The following is a 26301-nucleotide window of genomic DNA, read 5'->3' on the forward strand; positions in this document are numbered from 1 at the left end:
GAAAGATGAACTAATCATTGTCACTTCAGCGGTTTTCTCTCTGCTTGCAGAAAGGCCCCACCTGTGAGACCTGAGGGAAAAGGGTTGTTTGAAATGATAGAAAGGAACCCAGCCCGGAGGTGGTGCGTCCCCCACCAACACTCTGGCTTGGAAAAGACATGAGAAGAATGTGAATACAACATCTGCTTGTGAGTTCCAAGAGACTTCTTCCTGTGTGAGGAGACAACTTACAGGTTTTGTGATGCTACTGTCTTCAGCTTCTGGCACAGAAGGTGGTACCAGTCCAGCATTTCATAATAAAGCTGATGCTGGCCCCTGTATAACTGAGGTACTGAAGCCCTTTTTATTTAGACTGCACTTGAGGCATATTTTCTTTCTAGAAATAGCAGTGCTAAGGGAAATGAGTGTCAATAAAAGGATTAAAGTTTGTACGTGCTACAAAAATAATAAGAGTAAACGATACATTAAATGACTGCTCCTTCATTTAAATGACTGCTCTAGGACTAGAAAAAAGCCTTTAAAGTTGAATGAATAAAAAAATATTTTCAGGCCCTAAAATATATGACAACAAATAGGAAAGCTGTAGGGTTTAAAGAAAAAACAGTAATGTGGATTGTGTTTATGCTGCAGTAGTTTAGAAGAACACAGAAGTATTAATTAGCTAGAGAAAAATGGTATGAGCCAGTGACAGCTGTAAAGAATTGGAAGGAAATGTTAGTCATAAGGGAGATTACAGATGCAGTAAGCTTTCACTGTCTGTACAGCTGAGTAGAAAGTTATGCTACAAATGCCTGTTGTCTTAATGTAGCCCAATAAAAAGATGAAAAACCATAAATGAGTAATGAAAAATTAATTTTACGTGATGTGATTTTAACATTGACCTGTAACATCACTAAGGTTTTTGTGTGTTTCTATAGCTATTGTAAAACTGTTTCAAATTAAATGAGTAGCAGGATGTTTATTTTCTATTTCCTGAAATCAACAAGGCAGTAGACATGAAGACTTGACATGAACCTCACTGAATTAAGTCCTGCAGTGGGAACTGCATTAAATTGATGCAGTTGCAGATCCTGGGCACAAACTGGTGGTGAAGCAGCTTTGTGGAGGCTGATGTGGGGCCCTGATGGACAAGTGAAGATGAAGGTGTCCAACCACATTCTGGTATCCATTACATGATTACAACTGAGTAGGAGCCAGGAGAGCAATCTCTCCTCTGTTCAGCATTTCCAAGAGTGCAGCTAAAACACTGTGCCCAGTTCTGGGCTCAGGAAGACGAGACAGATTTGGGAACAAGTCCCATGGAAGCCACTGGAGCACAGGAGCCAGGCAGCAGAATTTTTTCCAGCTGGAGAACAGGAGGTGGGAATGGTTAAGAGATGCTCTTAATCCAGCTGTGTGTGAGAAGTGTGTAAAGAAGATGGAGCCAGGCTCATGGTAGTGGTGCACCGTACTGTGGAAGTTTTCTATCACTATTTCAGTGTATGGAAGTGGTGCACCATATGATTAATAAAAATGGGGCAAGTCAGTACTGTGTGGCTGTACTTACCTGGACACCCTGCACTGTGGAACCATAGCGGGGTTCCTGGTAATCATTTTGTTTCAGGAAGGGTGGATGCAGAGGACCCAGTCTAGGGGGTTCACTTGTGGTTTTAGGGATCTAATCCTGCTGGTCACAGAAAGAACTATTCCAATATTGACACAGTAGAGCTGAGAGATCCAGGAAAGTGATGGAACTTTCAAACCTTTTAAATCTCCAGTGCAAGCTTTTCCAGACAGGTTGTCTCACCCAACTTGAGAAAAGCAAACTGTCTGTCAGCACAGCCTGTACAGGTGGGACGGGCTGGGACAGCACCTTCTCCTCTCCCCCACTGGATGACTGCATGCAGTGTAAGACATGCAACTGCTGTAACACTTAACAGGGCTTTCTTCCCCAAATTCATATTCTCTGTTCTTGGCTAGGGAAAAGTCCGTACAAGCAACAGCTCCAGGGAACAAGACTTCTGGTCAGAAAGTGCGACTTTGTGATACAGATTGAGATGTCACCACATGGGTAACCCTGTCCCCTCAAGCTCTGGTGGCTCACGCCCACACAATTACAATGAATCCAGTTCTGGAGTAGGCACTCATGACCCCTGGGTATGTGATAATGTCTTCAGTTCCTATACCCATGGTTTGGGCTGTCTCAGCAGCAGAGCTGAGCCTTCCCTTAAAAGCAAAAGGCACACCAGAGGAGGGAGGCATTGTGAAGGTCTGAAACACATGGCCTTTAGAGCTGCCTTCTTAAAAGACAAGACACCATTATGGACTCCAGCTAACCTGAACACACTGGTACAGGAATGCATCCTGCAGGGTCTTCACTTCTCCCATGATCCTGGGCAGCCACCACTCTGACAGACTGACCGAAGGAAAGAGATGTTCTACTGGTTGTTTTCCACTACTGGAAAGGCATCTGAATTACAGCAGGTACAGACAATCAGAACATTTTGGGACTCCTGTACACTTGGAGCAGTCCTGGCTAGCTTAGATGAAAGCTGAACATGTGCTGTCTCTCCCCCATATTGGAACAACTTTCTTAAATCCATACTGATCAAAACCCATCTTGTTTTTGAAAATGGGTGCAGAAAGCACAAAAGACCTGGGTCAGCTGCATCCCCCACCAACCTTCAGTACCTGTGAAAGAAGCCACGAACAGCAGTACTGGTGATGGAGCAGTGAAGGTAAGGAGCCTGAGCCTTTGGAACTATTTGCTACCACTGTAGTTCATAGGAACTGAAGAACTGGTGGCAGCAAGAAGAAATTGAGCAAGTACTTCAAAGGTGTTTCTCCACAGTGCCTAAAGAATTGGTTTTTATTGTAGCTACTTTCTATGCATCCTTTGTCCACCAAAACCTTTTCCAGCAATTGGATAAAAACCATACAATAAAAATGGACAAAACCCAGCTTCAAACCACGTTTCATACACTTTTTATGCATCTTCAGTAGTGATTCTGAATTTATATTGCCAACTAAAAAGAAAGCTGGCTGCAAAATATCCATCCCTTAATCAAAGCATTATGAAATCCAGATGTCATTCTCATGTCCTGTGGAACTCCTCCTTCTCTCCCAAGTGCCTCAAGATAATAAACAAAACACCCAAAATCAACAGCCTTTGACAAACTACTTGCCCTATCAACTCTTGGAGCATTATTAGACATTTTTACGTTAGACTATACAACAGTTTCTAAATAGCATCTCTATCATTTGGACATTTGTTCAAAACATGTTTTATCCCCGCCTTGAACAGCTCCAGCATTTCCCACTGGCAGGTGCTGTACAGAGCTTGTCCCACACACACTGCTGTCACATGTCACACTCTGTTACACGGCAGAGTAACTGGAGTGGGCAGCCATGTACTTGAAAACTGGCACTCCAACATAAGGAAACATGAGTCTCCCCTTTCCTTATGCATCATCCAGGGTTATGCACAGTGACTAGAACTGCAGCTACACAAAGTCCCAAGTGCTGGCAGTGACATACCTGATACTCAGCCAGTGCTTTTCATGCATCTCAGGTGTTCACACTTAGCAAAGTGAGGTATCTAATATATTTCAGAGAGGTGGAGGTATCAAGTCTGTTCAAAACCCAAACTTGTTAAGATATCATCAATACTGTTTGCAACAACATAAGCAACTATTATAAATCAAAACAGAAATTAGTATTTGTATGTCATGCTGCTGTTCTAGTTTTATATAGCTTAATGTGAAATTCCACGAAATTGGTGTCCTTTGTTATTCATTTGGCATCTCTTCAATATGAAAGATCTAAATTTCCAAGAATCAAAAATTAAAAACCGGTTAATTGAACTTTATGTTAAAAAGTCACAGTTCATAAAAGGATACTTCATACATCTGCATAATTTTGATGGTGAGCAGTCAAAATCATCAAGAATTTATGCACAATAATTTTGCTAATAATATAGGCACATAGTGGCATGTAAACTACCCATGACAACTAGAACAGCAAAGGCACGATCTGGTTTGGTTTTTCCTACCTTTCAAGATGTTGGTAATTTACAAAGAAAAATATTCTATACTCCATGCTGAAGTATTACATTTATATTTTACAGCACAGGACCATTACAAAACTGCTGTAATCTGATAAAATGGGTAATTTAAATAATAATAATAATAATAAAATAAAATATAGCAGCTTTTTGCACTGAGGAACTGAATTTCTGAACTGAAGGACAATACACGTTCTCTCCTCGTCTGAGGACATCTGATATTCTCTTGAATCTTCTCGTCTACAAAAAGCACTGCCTGCACAGAGAAGGTAATTACAAGTTTTCTGGTTTGCTATTTTCAGCTTGTGTTTGTTTTCCCAGATAACTTTTGAGGTCTTAAGTGACAAGATGTCTGTAAAACTACAGTTGATTCTCTAATACAAAAGTAGGTTTAAACAGTGATTTAACCAGGAACCTCACTGCGACCCTCTATGAATTGAGCCTGTGCAGATGTTTTTGTTCATGCCTGCAGACTGAACTCTGTTATTCAAAGAGAATCACTAAGCGTAACTGCTGTCTCATTAAGAGATAGGAACAGGAGCAGTTTTAAACTAGAACACAGCCCTCAGCAACTTAAAAGTTAAACCTAAACCTTAAAAGTTGATAATTTTAAAGTGTAATTTCTGCCCATGGCTCCAATAATATGACAGCTTTGCATTTCACATAGAAACGTTAGAGTAAGTAGAAAACTTTAGTTTACAAATGAAAAAGATCTTTCCATTAAAAAAGACATTTCATGTAATTACCTTAAATAGTTCTTATATGCACCATTCCACATTGTGGAAAAGCTGAAATATGCAGTCTGGACTCGACAAGTTAAAGAAAAACAGAATTATATGTATTGGCACAAATACTTACATCTACATCTGTACAAAGTAAAAAAAGCTGACAACCCTGTCCCACCAGTGCAGCGTATTCAACTGCTCTCCAACACACACTTTCCTGTGACTGCCAATGAGTGACAGCGAGCTGGGAACTGACTCTTAAGAGTGTGGTGCCAAAAAATTCCAAACTGCTTTGTCAGTCTCTGAACAGAGGAATCAGAAGTATATCCAAAAAAGTGTCAGTCCACTCGGCATACTCAGAGGTCACTGCAGCTGCACTCTGTATGCTCCTATGAGCAGCTTTACCTGTAAAAGCAAACAAAGGTTTCCATATCAACACCGGTCACAGGTAATTACTGTGTTAAACACTCCTCATGTAGGAATGGCACAAGAAAAGGCACACAATTGCTTCTAATTGTGTAAGAAAAAAAAAAAAGGAATTTACACAGTCCTTAATAAAATCTGTTTATAGAAGCCTTACTGAAGTATGAATGGCTTGTAAAAGGACTCCCGCAGAATGCTGCTGCATCAGGTGGTGTCTGAACAAGTTAGCCCCAAATCTCAACTAGACAGACATACTTCATCTGAATACACCTTTTTTCCCTTACAATTTTAAAAACCCCCAATAAAACATTTGAGAGAGTATAACTTTAGTGCAACTTTCACATCTAAAGATCTGGAAAATTTACTGGTGTGTCTTCCTAGGATAAAATAAATGCCACCAGAATGGGATTCATCTTGCAACATGCAGTGGGGAGTATTGCCCAAACCACCTGTAAAATGCAACAGACTATTTAAAAGCAGAGTGCATACCCTAGTACATATTTCCAACACACAAGCAAAAACATCTGTATGCAAAAAAAAAAAAAAAGTTGACACTCCATGTATCTTTCAGTCATTAAATATACAATACAGATGGAGAAAATGTTTAGCTGGAATATTAGTTTATCCTGGTGCATAAATTATTCTGACTGCAGCATAAAAACATTTAATTATAACAGAACAAACCCTTGGCAATGTTCTTTAGTTCTGGCAATGTCACAGGATGGAACTGATGGAAACTGTAACTGATGGAAACTGCTAGAAGCATTCCGACTATGGAAGAGTTATTTACAACAAATGAACATGCACATTTAATTTTGAGCACATTTTGTACCTTGGCAGTAGGAGCTTCTGCCAACCGTATGAAAAGCTTGTTAAGGCCTGCAGTAGGACTGAAGGAATAAATAAAGTGACTATCCTACAAGGAAAAAGAAAATGGACAAAGTTAATGGTAGGTTATGGTTGAAAGAGCTACGTAAGAGAACTAACAGAACACATTATGCTTTTTTTTGAAAGAACATTGTGTATGAACCTTTGATGCAACCACTGAGAAAACAAGAGAACATCAAAATTGTGCAGAGTGATGCATTTCATAGATTACAACCCTCAAAAATTCATCATTAGGACTTTGAGGTAGGTTATTAAGAAAATATTTAAGAACTTACTTGGGTCAAAAATGTGAGATGCTTGGTCAGTTAGAGAAGTGGCACAGCTTTAAATTCAGAACTCTCACCAGCCTGCTCAAACTCTCAATCGCAGAATCACAGAAGGGTGGAGGCTGGAAGAGACCTCTCCAGGTCATCTAATCCAACCCCCTGCTCATGCAGGGCCACCCAGAAGCAGGCTGTCCAGCACTATGTCCTCGACTTCTCAGTCATACATTTTTATGGAATCTAGCACAAGCAAACTTTCTAGTTCTGTCCACGTACAAAGAAAATTGAGTTTCATTTTAAGAAAAGCCTGATCATGATAAAAAAATCATGCTCCCTCACAATACTTTAAATTCAAATTATGGCACTGAGATTTCCCAGGCTGCTTCATGAAGACTTGATGAAGTAGTTTTACAGTCAATCAGTTATATGAAAAGATTTACCAAAAATACAGGGAGCTGGAATTTGTCGTTTAAAACCACAGCTTGTACACTGCATGGTCCACAGAGCCGAGCAATAACTTCTTTGCCAAAGAAATTTGCATGGAAAATAAAGAGGAGAATTCCAGATCCTGAAAGGGAAGGCAATTCAGTTACATGAATTTGAAATGAAACCCATTATTTAGAACTGCCTACACTGAACCTTTTAAGACAGTTAGGTACAAATACATATAAATAAAAACTGTTACATGGTGTGTATATATAATACCAAAGCAATATGCAAAAATTCCATTTCCCAAGCCAGTGGATCCAGAAAACAACTGCCTTGATCACCAAGTTAAGGTCTTTTGGCAGCAGAAATAACCTTATGTGGCTATTAGAAAGGAATGCAACATGGAAACAGCAATCTTCAGCACAGCTCATTGTGGTTTCAGGTTTACCTGAGGAGTTACAGAATTTTGGTGTGGTTTGGATCTAGTCAAGAGAATGGACAAGTGAGCACAGTCAATTATAGATCTTTATGAACTGCACTAGAATTCAATAAGCAGCAACTTTAAATACCCACACATGCTTCGTTTTAATACATAAACTTATATAAAGTTTCTTAATTCTATAAAATAGGGTATCTATAATCAAGAACTGAAAGACTTACACAACAACTCTGAACAACCAGAAAACTGAGCAGACATAACCACTTTCAGTCTTAGTTTAAGTGGATTCTAATAGTCACCCTGATTTATCTCTTCGAGAAAAATCAGTGTCAGCAGATATTTCCCTGATACACTCATCAAAAATGACTTAGCTAAGCCAAGAAGCAGAGAATAGTACCTGAATTCCTGAAAGAATCAAGAAACATTCCCAAATACCATGGGAATTTGATTCCCAGCTTTTTCAACGAGTTTGTGGGCAAAACTAAGTTGATTGCAGCTGCTTCCTTTTCCTAGTATTTCTAGCCTGCATTTGTCTCAAGGCAGGGTTGAAACTACATTCCAAGCCTCCAGCACATGACCTACTGTCAGTGAAACAAAAGGATCCACTACAAGATTTTCTCTAGTAATCTAGTACACCTAGATTTTCCTGAACCATTATTCATTCTAAGATAAAGGTAAACCACTCCTTTCCTACAGTGCCTGTCACTGAGCTAATGCAACCCATAAACAGAAAGAAGCTGACACTCTGTATGTGGCATTTAAAAAAATATTTTAAAAAATACACACAAACACTACCCATAATACATCAAAATGTAATTGCTCTCCCTATGCTCCATCATCAGAGCATTCTTAATGTGATGTACTGCAAACTCATACAAAAATAATTTTGTAAAGGAGACACTTTAAGACATGCTTAAAACATATTGTTCTACCTTTTAAAAACAAACAGAAACCCCACCACAACAACCAACTCCTACCTTCTGGCTCATTTTGTGGAGGTTTATAGTTAAAATCCATAGAAAAGTCTGGCCCTTCACAGAGACGATGACATGCAATTGGGAATACTGGCTCCAGCAAAACAAGGCGAGTTTCAAAATAATTCCTGATGGTATCTTCTGCTACTTTTGAGAGCCTGAAAGACCAAACAAGTGAGGCTTGTGCTTCACACAGTAAATTATTTTACCAGACACATGCTTAGTGAGAGCTGACACACACACACACAAAAAGAGATTCCAGATCACCTTTTTAGATTCCTGGTTTTTCAGGAGTGAATGCCTTCATCACCAGCATTTATGCATATATGAACCACAGGTCCCAATACTTAGCTAATAACATATTTTATCAGCAATCTGTTTGCAAAATTCAATTACTGGGTCCAAAAAAATAAAATGTTAATACAAATGCACTACAATAGATTAAAAAAATGAATCTAACTAGTCACATATTTTGAAGGGTTTATATACAGAAAGATATCCCTGAAACATCAATATATACCTGATGGCTAAACACACATCACCACTTCCCCAGCCTGACTGAATTATCAATCTGCCTGCAAGTACAATGTTAAAATAAAAAAGTACAATCCTGTATAATTTTACTGGCAATACTACCAGAAAAGTTCCCAGTTAAACTCTGTGAATAACACAGTGTAAAAGCAGCAATACTACCACTAAAATAGGCAGAGTGAGGATTTTGTTTTTGGTTTTGGGGGGGATTAGGGAGGCAAGGGGAACAAGCAGCCCAGCTTTCAAAAAGACCACATTAACCACCAGTGTCTGGCACCTCTGCAGGCAGGTTACTCAGTAATCCCCTTCAGAAAGCTGTTTTTGTCAGAAATGGATTTTAAATGCTTTAGCAAAGCAAAGGTCCTGCCTGTGGCAGCTTTGTAGCTTTTTCAGTTATTATTCAGAGCACATTTCCCTGCCTTGCTAACTGAGACTATCATCTGCAGAATCTAAAACTTCAGGTTTCACTGGAGAGAAACTACAAAAACTGCTGTGCCAAAGCAAGCCTCAAAGCCCATCTAGCCTATTTTCCAGACGCTTGACAAAGCCATATTAAATATGAGAAATTAAACAGTCATCCTTTTTTGGTACACTGTCCTATTTTCCAGCAATCTGATTAAGAGTCATTCAAAACTAGAAACTGCAGCCAAATCACATCTCCTTAGATCTACTTAATCCCTTCTAAAATCCCATGTATTCGTGACCACAGCACTCTGCAACAATGAGATCCATGATTCGGTTTTGCTGTGCAAAAATATTCCTCCACTTCCAACCTATCACTAGATCATTTAAGGGGATCGCCCACAAAGCCTGTCTCATGCCTTTGGGTTATCTTCTGTTGTTTATTTCCTGATTTTACATTTTGACCTTTTAATCATTATATTTTCAGCTCTACTACTACTATACTGTCCTCCTTGCTGACTGACAAAAAGCACTGGACTAGTATTTTCGGGTAATGAATCTAAAAGCTTCCTGAATTAGCAGGACTGAATTAGTTCACATTACCACAGTGATACCCTCTGGACATCACTTTGTAATCAACAATATTTCATTTTAACTGCCACTTCACTGGCAAAATTACCTGGTCAAGATCTTCCAAAACTCTTTATTTAGATAAGACAAAACTGAAGGTGGCAGATGTCATATAGGAAACAAACTGGAAAAGGCTTCATACAGTGAATGAGTGACAAAGTCCCAATACACTGAACAGCAGATACCAGATCATGTATCTCCATGCTTGCTGTCACCTTCAAAACCTAAGTAACAAATCGTGATTTGCTTCCCTAGGTGAGAATCAGTGTACTCCAGTCACCCTCTTCAGCTGCCCCTGCTCACCTTACTAAGTTATCAATGTCGGAAAAATAATTAATAGCTTTTATGCTTTTAGCACTTCTTTTTTTCCATTTACTCTTCGACAAGAGAATTCTTGAAAAACATTCTTTATAGTGTTTATCAGCTCAGGACAGAAGTTCGATGCAGTGATCTACAGTATCTCAGACAAACTTTACTGGGCACTAAAAACACTGCAATCCCAATGCTTCCCTCCCAGTATGAAACTGGATCCAAACATGTTACTTTAGCAAAAATCAGTAGCACAAAATCTAGCTGGAAACCAATCACTGCTGGTGCACCCCTGAGATCAGTACTGGGTCTGATTTTCCTGTTTAACATCATTTATGACCTGGAGGATGGTGCAGCCAACCTTCAGCATGCTGGCAGTGGAGACAAAACCAGGAGCAATGGCTGATACCCTCTGGTGTACTTCTGTCATCCACAAGAGACCTCGACAGGCTTGACAAATGGGCTGGCAGGAACCTCATGATGTCCAGATATCTTAATAAAGTTTCCAGAGAAGGAGATCTGACAATCTCTTTGGGCAGCCTATGCCAGTGCTCCATCACTCTCAACAGAAAAAATGTACTTGCTGATGCTCAGAGGTAGCCTCTCGTGTTATAGTTTGTGTCCACTGCCCATTGTCCAGTCACTGGAAACCACTGAAAACAACCTGACTCCATCCCCTTTGCCCTGTTACTTAGGTGTTTTTGATAGATACACGTTGATCATAACAAGGCAGTGTCTTTAAAGATGGATTTAAGTCAGCTGATGGGAAACACAAGAGATCTGAGGCAGAAGACAGCCAGGGCTTTCTAAACACTGGAAGAGAGTAAGTTCGGACCACAAACTAATTGTCTCAGATTATATAGCAGAATCATTAGGACTAAATCATCATGAAACAAGAAAAAAAATCTTGCACTGAGACAGTGCTCTTCCAGCATTAACTATGCATTCATGGCAAAATCTAACCTGTTGCAGAAGTCTTGAGATCCTCCCTGAGTCTTCTCTAAGTTCAGAGATTGCTGGTTAGAATTTTCTGCTCTAATACATTAACTATCAGTACTCCTCCAAATGGATACTTGAAAAGTTGCTCCTTCTCTATATGTTTGTCTTACTTTAGCTCACTATATTTTAAATGACCATATGACATGAACACTTCACATGTCACATACACTGCACTGCTCTTCAGTCATTCTACTGCATGATGATGAATGACTAAAGTTTTCATCTACTGGCATGAAATCTTTATCCCTGGCACTTTCAGCTCACAGCTGACATTTAAAGGTCCAACAGCACCCCAACTGCCCGCACCGACTTTTCATGGTGTTTGTTTGGTGTTCTTTTGTTTGATTTTTTCCTATGCTTTCTAGCAAGGTATTTTATTTGGCACTCCCTACTAAGAGTTTACATTCAACAGTCCAGTGCTTACACACTTACAAGTTTTCACAACTGCTATACTTCTAGTTTAAGGAATATTTAGTTCACTTCTAGTAATTACCTGTTCCTCCTTTCCAGGTTTTTACTCAGTGTTTGAGCAAGTGTATGCTCACATAATTTTAAATTCACATGACTTATTAGTTAGCTGTCTGCTCAGATCAGATCTGTTTTCTTTCCTGTCATTTTCCCCTATTTTGATCGACTTAAACCAAAGTTAGGCCTGCCCAGTATTGTAAACTTCAGCAGAACAAACTTCCAAGTACAATTTACTCACATTTCCAAGTGGCTCCTGAGCTGCTCATATACCAGTACGTTGTTGCATTGTTTAGCAAAGTGCATGGCGCTGTTCTGATGCTTGGACAAGATGTTGCAGTCGGCTCCGCTTTCAATCATGAGCCGCACTATATCAGAATTCCCTCTTTTACAAGCCTGTGTGGAAAGGGAGAAGGTGCAAGGACAGAAAACAATGACAAACCCGTTCAAACAGAGCATAATGTGAAAGTAAGCAGAAGTGCAGAAGTGAATTCAAATCCAAAATTAGTTACAAGTCAGAAGTTTAACTATTTGCTCTGTGAATGGTAACACAGCTTGAAACTCAGGAACACACTCCATAAATATTTTATCTTTATGCAGGCAATACTACACACCCAACCCTACAGAAGCAGCACCTCTCAAGATTACCAAGCAGATATACTTAGGAAAAAAAACAATAGATAAAGCAAACCCCGAAAGTTCTATAAAGGTATCTGATCTGCTGGAGTTCAGTAACCAAACTTTCTTGCAATTGTTTACCTGAATAAATATATTTCTGTAGAACTATTAAGAAATTATTAAAGTAACATTTCCAAGTGCCTGTTTTTCTAGGCATCTCAGTTTAAAATGGTACTTTGGGTGTGCAGCAAATTTACAGAATTTGTCCCAGACTGGTATGTAGCTATGTCAGACAGCCACTGTTATCCACTGTTCAAGTGTTCAAGGCTGTTCACTGTTACAGCAAGAATTTCAGGGCACATGAACCAAAGACTTAACAAAAGCACAGGAAAATCTAAAAAAAAGTTTTACATTGAAGAATGCAAACACATGCTCTTGGTCACTTGTTTTCAAACATTTCACTCAGATAAATTAGGGAATGGCACAACAGATATAAACTTTTTATCTTTGTAAGGCCTTTCAGAAGTCAGCTTCTGAAATTTATCTCTGCTCTGAACTTTGACCTGTGCCTTCAATCCGTAATATTCCATAAACAGAACAGCCCACCTTGCCTTCCTGATACAAGGAAACTCAGAAAAGTCTTATACCACTTGACAGAAAGGAACTGAGGCCTAAGATTTTTTTCTCTTTAAAAAAAATGTATGATCAAACCCCTAGGGTTAAATAAGAGTGACTTGATAAAAACATTGATATGTTTATCCACACAGGGCTAACCTTGTTCAAGTAAATTACTGGAAATTAAGATCTTATTCTTTGTATCTTCATGGCAAAACAAACACCTGGAATAAGTCACTGTAGGCTGCTAACTGGTGTGTACAGCTGTACATCAAATACTAATAAAAACTTTAAAAACAATGAAGGTCAAGACTGAGGTGCATGGAAATAGCCAAATTATGAAGAGATTTTGGACTGAAGTGGCTGAGGAAACCACAAGTGAGTTGTTGTCTTCAGAGAAAATGTGCAATCCTCACACTTGTTAAGCCTCACAGAAAGCAGAGCAGAAATAATACCACATTGTCTGGACAGAAAAGCTCCTGTAACCTCTTTGGCAAACAAACTACACCAAAAGTCTACATAAAAATACAGCAAGTTTATCCACACGGGAACTTTGCTGAAATTCACTGACATAAAACAGTCTGTGCTTTAAATATTTTTTTTTCTTTAAGTATTAAAATCTTCCCAATACAACAACAAAACAAAAACAAATTCTTTTGTGACTGGGGGAGTTATGGTGCAAAACAGGCAGAGGGAATTAGACTGCAATTTGGCTATTGCCTGCAATAAAACAGCAAGTGTCAACCACAGCGACATGCATGTGAAAGATTTTCCTTTCTGGAATTTTTCTCCTCCTGCTGACAATCTGATTATCTCAGCTGGAAGACCACATCTGCATTTCTTTGAGCAAAACAACAGAAGAGGACGATGAGCCACATTTAGCATTGCATGCCGAAGGCATCTGTGATTATTGTTTAGATATTACAGTGTATTAAAGAAACGGATTAGAACGCTGCTTAGAGTACCTATGAATAGTATTTTTATTTAAAATATGGTATGTGTTCCTGAAATGAATTCTACAAGTAAGTTTCTGTGTTTTATTAGTTTGTGGAAAGTATTACTGTTAAACCATGTAAGGACAAACACTGAATTTACCTTCATTAAGGCAGTTTCACCACTGCTCTGCTGCATGTTCACATATGCTCCAGCTTCCAGAAGAATAGCTACTGTTGTTAAAAAATTCTGGAAAAAAAAAACCCAAACCAAAACCACAAGACAAGTAAGTAAAAAAATATTCTGATTTTGTTTGAGTATAAAATATTTACTTAAAATTAATCCATAAAATTCAATTTACACAATTAACACTGTTCTCCCATGGCTAATAAAGAGCAATTCAGACTCAGACAAGCGGATGGCCCAAATTATTTACAATTCTTAGTTTCTTCTAAATCTTGCAATAATAAACATCACAGGAAGAAAGCAGTACTTTTATCAGTCACAAAAATTGAATGAGGCTCCCTTCTGGCCTTCTATTGTGGGAAAGCACATGGACCAACCTGAACAGAAGAGTGCACCCATGAAACCCTAACTTGCTCTAACTGGTTTAGCTGGTCTTACTTTGAGAAGAGCTTGCCACTGTGTCCATCACTCAAATACTTTAAAACAGCAAACCCTGTTTCATCAGAGATTTTCTAAGTCTCTCCAGTTTAGATCCTGTGTAGCCAGAGACCATAACAAGCAATTCTAGTGCAAGAACTTCAGCTCTCATAACAGACAAAAATTCAGAGATACCCCCTACCTCCACTTTTCCTCTATCATATTCTCTGCTCAGGGCAGGGCTTGTGATCAGAATTTCTTTACACTACAATAACCACAGCTGCTGAAATTATGCATTTAAGGTCACCCTGCTGTATTTTGCTAACTACTTTTTAGGCATCATCCCAACTTCAAAAATTGTGTACCACCTTTAACGTAACTAAAAGAGCCCAGAACCCCAAATACAACAATAACCAAGCCAACCTTTTCAGCTGCATGTATCAATGCAGTTGTTCCGTTTCTCTGTCTACCATTAACTTTAGCTCCTTTCCTGATTAGCACCCGCAAAAGGTCATCATGACCTCCAGCAGCAGCAAGCATTACCAGGGTCATTCCACTTGCATCCTGTAACAAGAGTCATTGCCATTAAAAAGATAATAAAAACCCCAAATACTTGAAAATAAATCATAGCTGCAAGACAAAAATTGTGAAACCTTTTGATGCACTTGCAAAGATTTCCCTCCCTGGCAGAACTCACACATACATGGCTGCCAGATACCAGTAAGCTATCACCTCCCACTTTTCACTTTTTTTCCACAGGTCTCACACTCTGAGCTCCATAATCTGTAAAATCCGTATCATTCTGAGGACCAGCATCTGATGGTTATCATTCCTTATAGCATGCAAAGTTCCACGTTTAATCAGTTAAATACACTGGGCAAGTTGGCTGACAAGCTATGGGGATGGTTCTATCAAACTTTTTTTTTCTCGGAAAAAATACTTAAAAAATACTAAAACTTCTACATCTGTACTCCTCCTTGACACCTTGTGCTTTTTTACCTAGGTGAGATGGAAAACTGCTATAACACAAGAGAGGAAAGCTTCTCAAACAAATAAAAATTTGTATTCTTCCTCCCTACTGCCTTCCAATACTTCTATTGCAGAAAAATTACCTCTTGATCGAGATTATATTCCTCATTTGAAGAAAGTGCCATTTTCACTGTCATGTAGTCTCCACTTTTAACAGCATCCCTCAGGAGGGCTAGAAAATAAATTCAGCGCCATTATAGGCTATTTCCCTTTGAAATGTCAGCTAAGAAATACCCCTTCTTCCCAGAAAATACTCACAACTTGATATTGGCTCTCTTGATACATGATTCTCATCCTCTCCATCAAGATGCTTCTGGAATTCTTCTAGTGTCAGCCATTCTAACTGCATGTCCATACCCAAACTCAGGACCTGCTGCTTGCCATCTATCATGTATTTAATTTTGTGGAAGAAAAATAGGTAGAATAGGTTAACAAATTGTAAATTTTCAAGCTATTCAGTGCTTGCCCTTGCTTCAATGATCAGCAGCTTAACATACTACTACTGCTACTTTTCATTCAAATAAACTCTGGCAGTCAGGAAATGGTCCTCAGTAGCCAAGGCTACATTACAAACAAACACAAAATGCTTTTACTTGAAAGAAACTGTTCATTTGTTGTAATAAATAAGGCTAAAGTGATTAACGGAAGGTGAACACTCCATTACTGTAGTAGCAAAACACTGGAAACAAACTGAAAAGATATCAGTGAGTTTCAAAAGAAAGCTTCATTCCAGCCCCCTGCAGAGTCAAGAACTGGAGCAGTAGAGATGCAAGCAGGAATGGAAAAAATATTAACTACCAATATTCTGCATCTGACACACACCCACCACTTCTCAATCACCTTCTGCAGCAATGTAAGTCCATGTGTCTGTTTCATCTCTTATATTTCTGCTCTCCTTCTACACCTTGCTCTTTTAACTCTTCTACAAATTTATATTTGAGCAAAGATTATCTTTTGCAGTTATTCTCATAATATTATCTTTTTTTTCCTTCTGAAGCTACACTAAACAACTCAAATGCACTTCTGATGTCCTTATAGCCTAAAATATCAAGACAGATACCAAGAGCGACTACTTGAGAGACTAAAGACTATTATGTAACAAAGTTTAAGTAAATGACCAGCATCCATTAAGAAAAGATCTCTTTCCATAAGTTAATCACCTTGGAGCACAGGAGCAAGCTTAACATAAAAGTCAGGAAGAGCTAGTCCACCTCCATCTACCCTGTCAAGTCTGAGTTCTGACTGCCCTCAACATAGTACCATCTTCCTTTTAAGAAATGCAATTTAGAATTATGCATAAATCAGTACTTCTAAAATATGGTTCAGTATCTGTGCTGACCAGACAAAGGACAAGTGCTGCATAGAAACAATCATTAATCATTCTGTTTCTGACTACTTTTCTTAAGCACTATAAACATCTATGGCACTTTCAGAAAAAGATGTTTCTCTAGCAACAGCTGTTTGAAGCATCATAGCACCTTCTGTATCCATTCATAGTTATCGAAGGTGCAGCCACCTAGTTTTCCTCAGTTGATCCTCATCAAAGTAGTGAAGGAATTTATCCTGACCAAAGTAATCCAGAGTTGTACTGAGACCAAGAGCAGTAACACTAATAATCCATTATACTATTAAGAACAGTAACAGAACCTTGATATTTTTCATTGTGTCATTTCATTCAAATCATCCAGTTCTGGTGATAACGGTTGTATAATTCACCCTTGTGGCTAAAGCAGAAGACAAGATGTTTGTCTGAAAGGAACCTCTACTAGTTTTTCTAAATATAAAAAGTATATATGTATAGTATCATCAGAACACTTCTGAAAATAGCCAGTAGTTGGACGAATTCCTCTAAAAAAATAAAATTACTATTACATGCCAGAGAAGCACAGTTGTCAATATTAAATTAAAAAGGTCAAAATCTTGACTTGCCTACAAAAATGTCAAAGACTTCTATATATTTCCATGCTTCATACAGTTATTAACAGTTAACAGTTTCACGAAGCATAGATTAGCAAAGCCATCAAACAGAATACTTCTGCTTCCTAAAATAAAAGCAGAATTCCTTGTTTCTGCTGTGTGTATTACAAAACTTTACAATATCTGCCCTTGTAGAACTAAGAGGAGAATGCCATGAAGGGTCATTCCATTCTCTGTTTTTAGCAATTAGCACTTACTTTTTAGGCCCTTCTGTTCTTTTCTGCTTTTTTCTTCTTTTTCAGACTCCTTTTTTGGAAATTTTTCTTTAATTTCAGTTTTCTTTACTTCTTTTTCCTAAAATTGAGAACAAAGACCAAATTTTGTTGTTAGAGAAAAAATGGAAAATGGAAACTCCTTTCACCACTCCAACAATAAAGTATATTTACAGTTAATACTGCTGAAACCTGTATGCAACAGACTTGTAGAAATTCCTAAGAATTAAACAGGTGAGTCAGGAGTTAAGTCTGTGAAAGCTTCTTCCCTAACAGAAGAGGTATTATTTCCCGAACATAATAACTTCAATTCGTATTTTTACTGCATCCCAGCCATGCAAGTTGCTTTATGGAATTAGCTGCAGATATAACAAAACCAGCATTTTGATGGAAATTCAAAATGATGAACTTTTCATTTGTTCCAAATACCAAACCTGAATAGAATGTAATTATTCCAAAGCATTTAAGAATTTTGTAGCACCAACCTCAGCTGAGAAAACTTGACATTTGGACACAAAATGTTCCAAGTTGTCCAATTTACACACACAGAATGTTATGGCAACAGTAATTGATGAAAAACAGACACTCCGAAAAATCCACACAAACTCATGACATCCACACAGAAGTCCAAGCCTTGCAATCTCTAATATCACAGAAGAAATTTATTGTAGATGTAGATAAATAATCAAGTTTGTCAAAATGGAATTCAACTGTCTCTACCAAAATTTGCCTTTCTCTTCCTGTATTCCTCTCTCTCCATTCAGACAGCAAATTCACTGCAGAGTAGGCTGGACAAAGCTCCTTGGCAGGCTTTTTTGTATGAGCCTCTGAGATTAACATAGCACAGGGAACAGCAAAAGAAGTCCTCACAAAAATTTATATATATGCTACCATTTCTCTGGTATAGGAAAAACTTAATTAAAACACATTAATTTGGCGTATCATTATGCATTAGCAGAGCTAAAACATTTTAACGTTTTTCTCACTGCCTGCCTTTCCTCCACATACCTCAGCTTCTGATCACTGACGTGATCAGTGGTAACACAGGCAGCTGTTAATCCTGGCAGATGCTCAATATTTAAGAGGAAATCCATAATGTACTAAAGGCACTACCACATATTTGCTACAGGGGGGCTGTTAAAATCAGTAATCCCAAACTCTATTCCAGATTTCTAGTGCTGATCAGATGCACAACATACACATTTATTTTTGGAGGTAAATGAAATGGAAGCAATGGTTCAGAGCATGCAAACTGACCCCAAACAAAAAATATATGTTACAAATTGACACGATTGGTGTTCTATAAGCTGAGTTATATAAGGAAAGACAGGTAGCTGACATACTTTGTTTGAAAAGTATAATTTGTTTGGGCCAACAACTGAGTGAACAAAAAAACCCCTGCAGAACTCCTAGACCAAACCAACCCATGCAAGTCTTAGCTGCTCCAGAGAATAACTAACCAGTTCCAGAAAACACTGTTTAAGACTTCTAGACTCAGAAGAAGCAAAGAGCAGAACACCTCCCTTGCTTTCCTGGTGCCTCAGAGTATGACATTCGATGGAACACAACCACAAGAAAAGCATATAGACAACTTACTGAGAATACTAACTGAAGAGCCATAAGCAAACCCACTTTCATCTGCTGTTGTTTTATTCATGGTCAAGGTGACAGGATTTTAGTACTGCTGGTAAATAGAACAAAATTCCTAAGATTTTTCCTATTCCTGTCTCTCTCTTACAAACACTGTAGCCTCAAACTAGAAGTAAAATAATTGGGTAATAAAGGACCATACCACTTCAGCCAAATAAACAGCCTTCTGAAACTGGCCTATGCCTCAGAGTAATTCTTTGTTTTCCAGAGCTTTTACCACTAAGATCCTGCAAAAACAGTCTTTTGTGTAGCTCTGCTCTAAGATTATGCCATGTAATTCTCTATCCCCAAAACAGCTTATTTAAGGTGACTACTCCATACACACAACAACCATAAGCAGAGGGCCACTGCTGACCCTGCAGAAGAAACTTTCCACCATGGAATTATGGCCTCAGAAGTGGGACACAGTCCAGTAGGTATGAAGGTGTTTTGGCTGCAATCCTGTTCAATCAGAACATGGTCTCTCTGAGCAGCCAATGTTTTACGAACTGCAAACCGTATTAGAACAGTCTGAAGCAGCTGAAAGAAATTATATTTCCAGAAACATTACAAAATATGTTGATTTTTGTAAAATACTTTTTCTTTTGCCTTTACAATACTGCTTTTCTTACAACACTACTGTATTAAATAGGGAAAAATAAATATTCTGGTATTTGCTTATTTCTTACAACAGGTACAGCATTTCCATTTAATATGAAACCATGTCATGAGACTAAGCATCTTCTATAAGCACTCCAGGAATTCTAACAAGACAAGTCTGCTGTACAACTACCTGGGAGACCTGGGCTTTAGAAGCTATTTCAGCACTCCAATTCTCAGGTAGGTGCTACCACACATAAGCCATAATAGAATCCTTTCTCTTTGCTGTCATGAACAGTCACGGCTTGAGGTAGCTGTACCTCGAAGATGACTGATTTTATCCCCATCCCCCACCCCAATACCATAACCATGCTCACCTCCCCAGGTGAATCTGTGGATTTGCACACCCTTTCATCAGCACTCAATTTCAAATTCTTCTGCACTGGTGAAGGAGCAGGTGACACTTTCTCCAGCTCTCCCGGTACTTTTTCTTGACCTGTTTGCTTTTTGTGCATGCTCTTCTTCTCTAAATAAGTATCTTGATTTTCTGCTTTTCCACCTTCTTCTCTACGGTCTTCTGCTTTCTGAATTTTTTTCTTCTTTCTTTTAACCCTAACATCAATACTATCATCTTCATTACTTGCTGATCCATCAAGATACCTATCAGTAATGGCATCTTTTTCACCGATTTCTTGTTCCAACCTCTCTTCCCCACTTACTACCTTTTGCTTCTCATCCTTATTTTCAGAATTTAAGTTTGAAATTTCATTATCAGTTCCTTGATGAAATGTATCATCTACAGTGCTTGATTCTGAGTCAAACTGAACATCTCCATGCTTCTCCTTCTGTGATTGTTTATTTTCTTTAGAATCTTCTTTAGATTTTATTTTTATATCTTTGATTTCTCCCTTCTTTTTCTTGATTTCTTTAGTATCTTCTTTCTTTTGCTTCTTTGGGTCCTTTGAATCCTCCTTGGTTTCTAAAGTCCTTTTTTTTGGCTTTGAATCTACAACCAAAGTATCTGAGGAATTTTCACATTCTGTTCTGGGTTTGTCTTTGAGTTTTGCAGACTTAGATTTTTTCTTCTTTGGGTCATCAGGACTTCTATCCTCTCCATTTTTTGACTTTTTCTTTTTCTTCTTTGGTGAAGCATCATCTTTCGTTTCACTTTGCTGGTCACTGTCAGATTCTGCTTCAAATATATCATCATTTAGAGATAGTTTCTGAAAGGTAAAGAAAAAAACGAAGGTATTTCTCTTTAATAATAAAGTCAATAAACTATCACTTTGGTACAAAGTATACAAAAATGGTAGTTGCTGTGCTTGGGGAAAAGTAGATTTTTAAGCACTTTAATCTTTTGATCCCTGCCAAGATCATTCCTCATTGCCAAACTGCAAAATGTGTAATTACAATTCTAGCTTGCCTAAATTACATTACTAACTGCTTGGATGAGAATCAATACATAAACAATTCAAGTAAACCAATTATACATCCAACAACCAGATTCCAGAACAGAATTAAACTGGAGCTATTTTACATCAAAAATAATTGATCTGATTTTGTAGGATTCACCTACAGATTTCCCAGAAGCAGGGTACCAGTTTTAAAAAAAGGATCCTTATGCTGCTTTTTCAAACTAACTGAGCAGTTAAAAAGAAGAAAAGGAAAAGCCATACACTGCCTTCCTGCAACTCATTTTTCTGTATTCCCCTCCTACCAAACCTAATGATAACATGTAAAAACTCACTGAGCTCCTACAGAAAGCAGGAGGTGATCAGAACAGGAGGGAGATCAGAACAGTGGGGCCAGCTTCAGTGACAAGACAATGTGCAGGAGGGTAGGGAAAGGGGGTTATTTATGTTGTCAAAAACTAACTAAAATGACCGTACATTACTTATCCAGTCCCATTAAAAATGGAAATTAAGTTTAGATGGATTCAGTTTACCAGCAAACTTGTCAGTTAACAAAAAATCCCTACCAGAGAACTGCAACAATATTAAGTTTCACAAGAAACAAAACTGTTTTAGATGAGATTTCATAAGTCTTCTTAATTCCACATTTCAAACGCCTTCCCTTTTCCCCATCTCTCATTAGCAGAGTATAGATAGCGATTATGTCTTCAGTATAAGATAATGAAAGGTAAAACACACCTGTATGTCTTTTTTAACAGGTTTAGGCTTATTATCCACGACTTTTTTTCTGAATTCAAGCAGCACCTCCTTGCAGTCTTCCAAATGAACCTCTGGTTCCCAGGTATCATCATCAGAGGTGTATCCTTTCCACCGTACTTTATAGAGGATTTTACCCTGTAAGAAAAGACCACAGCATTTAATACAATATGGCATAGTATTGCACCTATTCAGTTCTTGGGGATCTCAGTGGATACATAATTTTGTGTATACAGAAATCAGTATTTCTGTAGCTGGAACAATTTTACCTCAAAATACTTGCAATATATATAATTTGTTCAGAACCACAGCTACAATCTACAAATCAAATATTCCCAGACATCTTATCAGAATGCATTTTCTGACACTCGTGAAACTATTTTTAAAATAGTTTTAATATTTCTTCTATAAAAATTTCAAGCTTGATTTTTTTTTCTTTTTGGTGAAGAGCTTGATATAAAACCTTAAGATTTCTAATGAATAAACACCATTCACCAAGTTTTATATTGGAATTTGTAATTTATGCTATATTTGTAATCAATTCTGTTTTTGATAAACTGAAATACCAACAATTAGGAAAAAAAACCCCAGCAATGAGATCATGTTAAATCTGGATGCTGCTGGCCTTCTTTGCTGCATGAACTGCTGACTCATGTTCAACTTACTTATCTGTGGGGACTCCCAGCTCCTTTGCTGCAAATCTATTTCCTAGCCTGCTGGACTCTCACCTGCCTGGTGGCACAGGGTTATTCCATTTCAGATGCAGGGCTTTTGTTAGCTGCAGATTTAGGTACACCCTTGTAACTGAAGTACAAAATCAGTTACAACCTTTTGAGCTACTCTTTCTTCCATTATTGGGAAAGCTGCACAAAATAAAATCTAATGGAAATGCAAAACCGTTTGGCTGTTGAATGACTACATCCCATATGTGGAAAGTGATATGAAAAATGCAGCTTAGGAAAGTGATATAAAAATTCAGCCTAAGTGAAGACAGAAGATTGATTCTCACACTAAAGAGACACAGCCTTACACTCACCTCTCTACACTGTTTTACTCAATATTGGTTTTTTCTCCTTTGTTATCACTTCGAAATAACAGAATGCTTCCAAGGAATTTGATAGTGCTCTAGCTTCTGTGAGAACTAAGATGGGCTAGAACCAGCTCGTATGGAAAGGTGTACCACCAGGTCATTAAACAGCAGAGCTGAGGTTTCCCACTTCCACTGGGAAACACGCCAGCCTGCATCAGAGCCTGTTGTTTTAGTGTAACTGAGGTGCAGTATGAAAGGCTTTCGAGATATATTGAGAGAATACACTTCCAAACTTTCACTGCTTGCTCTCTTAAGTAGGACACATTAATGTTTGATTTATCCACAGGTCTTACGTTGACCAATACTTCCTATAGGCAAAGCTATAAACACTGTATACCCTGAAAGCATAAAATAATCTTAAAACATCATATTTCAGCTAAGATGCGACTTAGTAACATCCCAAATATCTAAGAAATTGCTGATCTGAAGGTTCTCCAGCCTAAGGGTTTTAAGACTCTTATGTCTGACATGGGATTGGCAGAATTTTATAATGTCATGTACCTGACTGAAGCATAAAACAAAAACCATAAATTAGTTAAAATAGAAATCTTTCAGGCACAAAATCATTAAAAGCCCCTATTTAATTATTTTTTTTCTACGTGAGGTTTAGGAAAATTTGTCAAGAATTTCATCCAGTCTAGGCTGCTTTCAAATAAAGAAATTAGGGTCTGGTATTTCAGTTTACACAACGCAAAGAGCAGTACAGCTTGTTATTTTAATTAGAAACAGTCTCTTACTTTAGGAGCTAACCCAGTGAACACAATCCCACATAATATACCCTGGAGACACCTCTAAGTTCTCAGTTATATTCAACCCTGCCCATCTTTGCGCTAAAACATTTTACATCAAAACAGCACTGCAGTTCAGCCCTACGAGCCGAGAGCAATTTAACAATGCAGAGAAGAAAAAACAACTTGGCACAGACATAATTTTGGCTGAGGAGACTGAATCCGCAGTAAGGGACAACAAGCTTCTTAGCACAACTGTGCACAGCATGGTTTAAACTGCAAATGCCTCGGGATGACTGTTTCCGCGTGGTTTGCCCCAGCTGAGAGACCCGCGCCCTCGCTCACCCCTTCGGTCTTCACGTCCAGGATCTTCTCCACCTCGAACACGTCCTCCCCCTCCTCCTCCTCCTCCTCCTCGCTCTCGCCGCCGCCAGCCTCCCCGCCGCCTGCTGCCGCAGCACTCGCCGCTTTGCCCGCCCCGCCGCCGTCTGCCTCCCCGTCCTCCCCATCCTCCGCCGCCGCGGCCGCCGCCGTGTCCCCCTCTCCCTCCGCGCCCTCCAGCCTGGCCGCCGCCGCCGCCTCAGCCCCGCTCCCGGCCGCCGCCGCCATCTTGGGCCGAGATTCAAACGACAACGGCGCACTGAGCTGCGACATCCGCGGCCGGGCGCGGGGGGCGGGGCGCCGGCCGCCCCAGCCAATCGCCGCGCCGCCAGCCTGTGACGCACCGCCGCCTCGTGCCGTCCGCGCGGCCGCGGCTGGGCGGGGCTTGGCGGGGAGCTCAGGGGTGGCCGCGTTCCGTGCTGGGCCATGGCTGGGACTGAGGGGCAGGGACAGAGGGACAGAGGGACTGAGGGACAGAGGGACAGAGGGACTGAGGGACAGAGGGACAGGGACAGAGGGACAGGGACAGAGGGACAGGGACAGAGGGGCAGGGACTGAGGGACAGAGGGACAGGGACAGAGGGACAGGGACAGGGACAGAGGGACAGGGACTGAGGGACAGAGAGACAGGGACAGAGGGACAGAGGGACAGGGACAGAGGGACAGGGACAGAGGGACAGGGACAGAGGGACAGAGGGGCAGGGACTGAGGGACAGGGGGACAGGGACAGAGGGACTGGGACAGAGGGACAGGGACAGAGGGGCAGGGACTGAGGGACAGGGAGAGAGGGGCAGAGGGACAGGGACAGGGACTGAGGGACAGAGGGACAGGGACAGAGGGGCAGGGACAGAGGGACAGAGGGACAGGGACAGAGGGACAGGGGGACAGGGACAGAGGGACGGGGACAGAGGGACAGGGACTGAGGGACAGGGGGACGGGGACAGAGGGACAGGGACAGAGGGACAGGGGGACAGGGACAGAGGGACGGGGACAGAGGGACAGGGACTGAGGGACAGGGGGACAGGGACAGAGGGACGGGGACAGAGGGACAGGGACTGAGGGACAGGGGGACGGGGACAGAGGGACAGGGACTGAGGGACAGGGACAGAGGGACAGGGACTGAGGGACAGCTCCCGGGGAGCGCCGTGCTCAGCGCCCCGTCCCCCTGCGCCTTGGACACCGCAGGGATGGGGCAGCCACAGCTTCTCTGGGCAACCTGCCTCAGCACCCTCACAGTGAAGAATTCCTTCCCAACATCTAATCTAAATCTCTCCTCTGTAGGTTAAAAGCCTTGCCCCTTGCCCTATCACTGTCTGCCCGTCACTCTTCCTCTCTTTTATAATTCCCCTTTAGGTATTGGAAGGTGCTATAAGCTCTCCGTGGAGCCTTGTCCAGGCTCAACAGTCCCAACTCTCACTGCCTGTCTTCATAGGAGAGATGCTCCAGGCCTCCAAACATCCTGGTGTTCCTCTGGACTCACTCCAACAGGTCCATGTCCTCCCTGTGCTGAGGACCCCAGATCTGGATGCAGCACTGCAGGCGAGCTCTCAGCAGAGCAGAGCAGAGGAGCAGAATCCCCTCCCTGCCCTTCTGCCCACACTGCTTTGGATGCAGCCCAGGACACATTTGGCTTTCTGGGCTGTGAGCGCATGCCTGGGTCGTGTCCAGCCTCTCATCCACCAGCACCCACAAGTCCTTCTCCACAGGGCTGCTCTCAGTGAGTTCTTCTCCCAGTCTTTACTCGTGCTTGCCATTGCCCCAACCCAAACGCAGCACTGCGCACTTGGACTTGTTGAATCAAAGGTATTCTTTGCCCTCAGCTGGATGAGGTTTTGGGGAAATGCACAAGGAAGATGTAAATGTACACCTCAGGATGAGAGCCTGCTGTGGCAATGATAGGGTTTCTTACCGTGGAAAAAGAACTTTTTAATTTCATAGTATTTTGCATGTTAAAGTAATTGGCAAGAACAGCTTTTTTTAATGTAACATGCAGGGGAAGAAAGAAAAGTCTTGCAAGAAAAAGCAAATAAACCGCACCCTATTTGCTTATTTCACTGCCTTTTGCTAGAGCCAGAGTGTGTTAATATATTGTATATCAGAAACAAGTCCTTAGACAACACACATCACTGAACCAAAACTCAGGTTTTAGCATGAATGTGTGTCTTCCACGCATACATACCCATGTGGGATGTATTGTTGC

The 26301-nt window shown here is 40.1% G+C and overlaps 2 protein-coding genes across 6 annotated transcripts in view; one reads left to right on the plus strand and one right to left on the minus strand.

Annotated features, from left to right (window-relative positions):
* PSPC1 (paraspeckle component 1) overlaps positions 1–4184 on the plus strand; it is a 62310-nt gene extending 58126 nt beyond the window's left edge. For all 4 annotated transcript variants that reach the window (XR_014852797.1, XR_014852802.1, XR_014852800.1 and 1 more), the window contains one exon: positions 51–4184. The gene's annotated coding sequence lies outside the window, so the exon portion shown is untranslated. The remainder of the gene's footprint in view (positions 1–50) is intronic.
* MPHOSPH8 (M-phase phosphoprotein 8) lies at positions 2820–24345 on the minus strand. 2 transcript variants are annotated; one of them, XM_085063432.1, is made up of 13 exons: positions 24067–24345; positions 21886–22041; positions 20113–20958; positions 17492–17588; positions 15576–15701; positions 15401–15489; positions 14712–14852; positions 13848–13934; positions 11761–11915; positions 8187–8341; positions 6782–6909; positions 6023–6106; positions 2820–5172 (listed from the first exon to the last, which is right to left on the minus strand). In XM_085063432.1, the coding sequence occupies exons 1-13, from the start codon at positions 24328–24330 to the stop codon at positions 5131–5133; spliced, it is 2370 nt and encodes a 789-aa protein (XP_084919558.1). In that variant the 5' UTR covers positions 24331–24345; the 3' UTR covers positions 2820–5130. The 2 variants fall into 2 exon arrangements, with proteins under 2 accessions (XP_084919558.1, XP_084919567.1); XM_085063441.1 differs by lacking the exon at positions 15576–15701.
* Positions 24346–26301: the final 1956 nt, after the last annotated feature.

The sequence above is a fragment of the Lichenostomus cassidix genome, chromosome 1 (assembly GCF_008360975.1).
Source record: "Lichenostomus cassidix isolate B80296 chromosome 1, HeHo_3.0, whole genome shotgun sequence".
NCBI lineage: Eukaryota > Metazoa > Chordata > Aves > Passeriformes > Meliphagidae > Lichenostomus > Lichenostomus cassidix.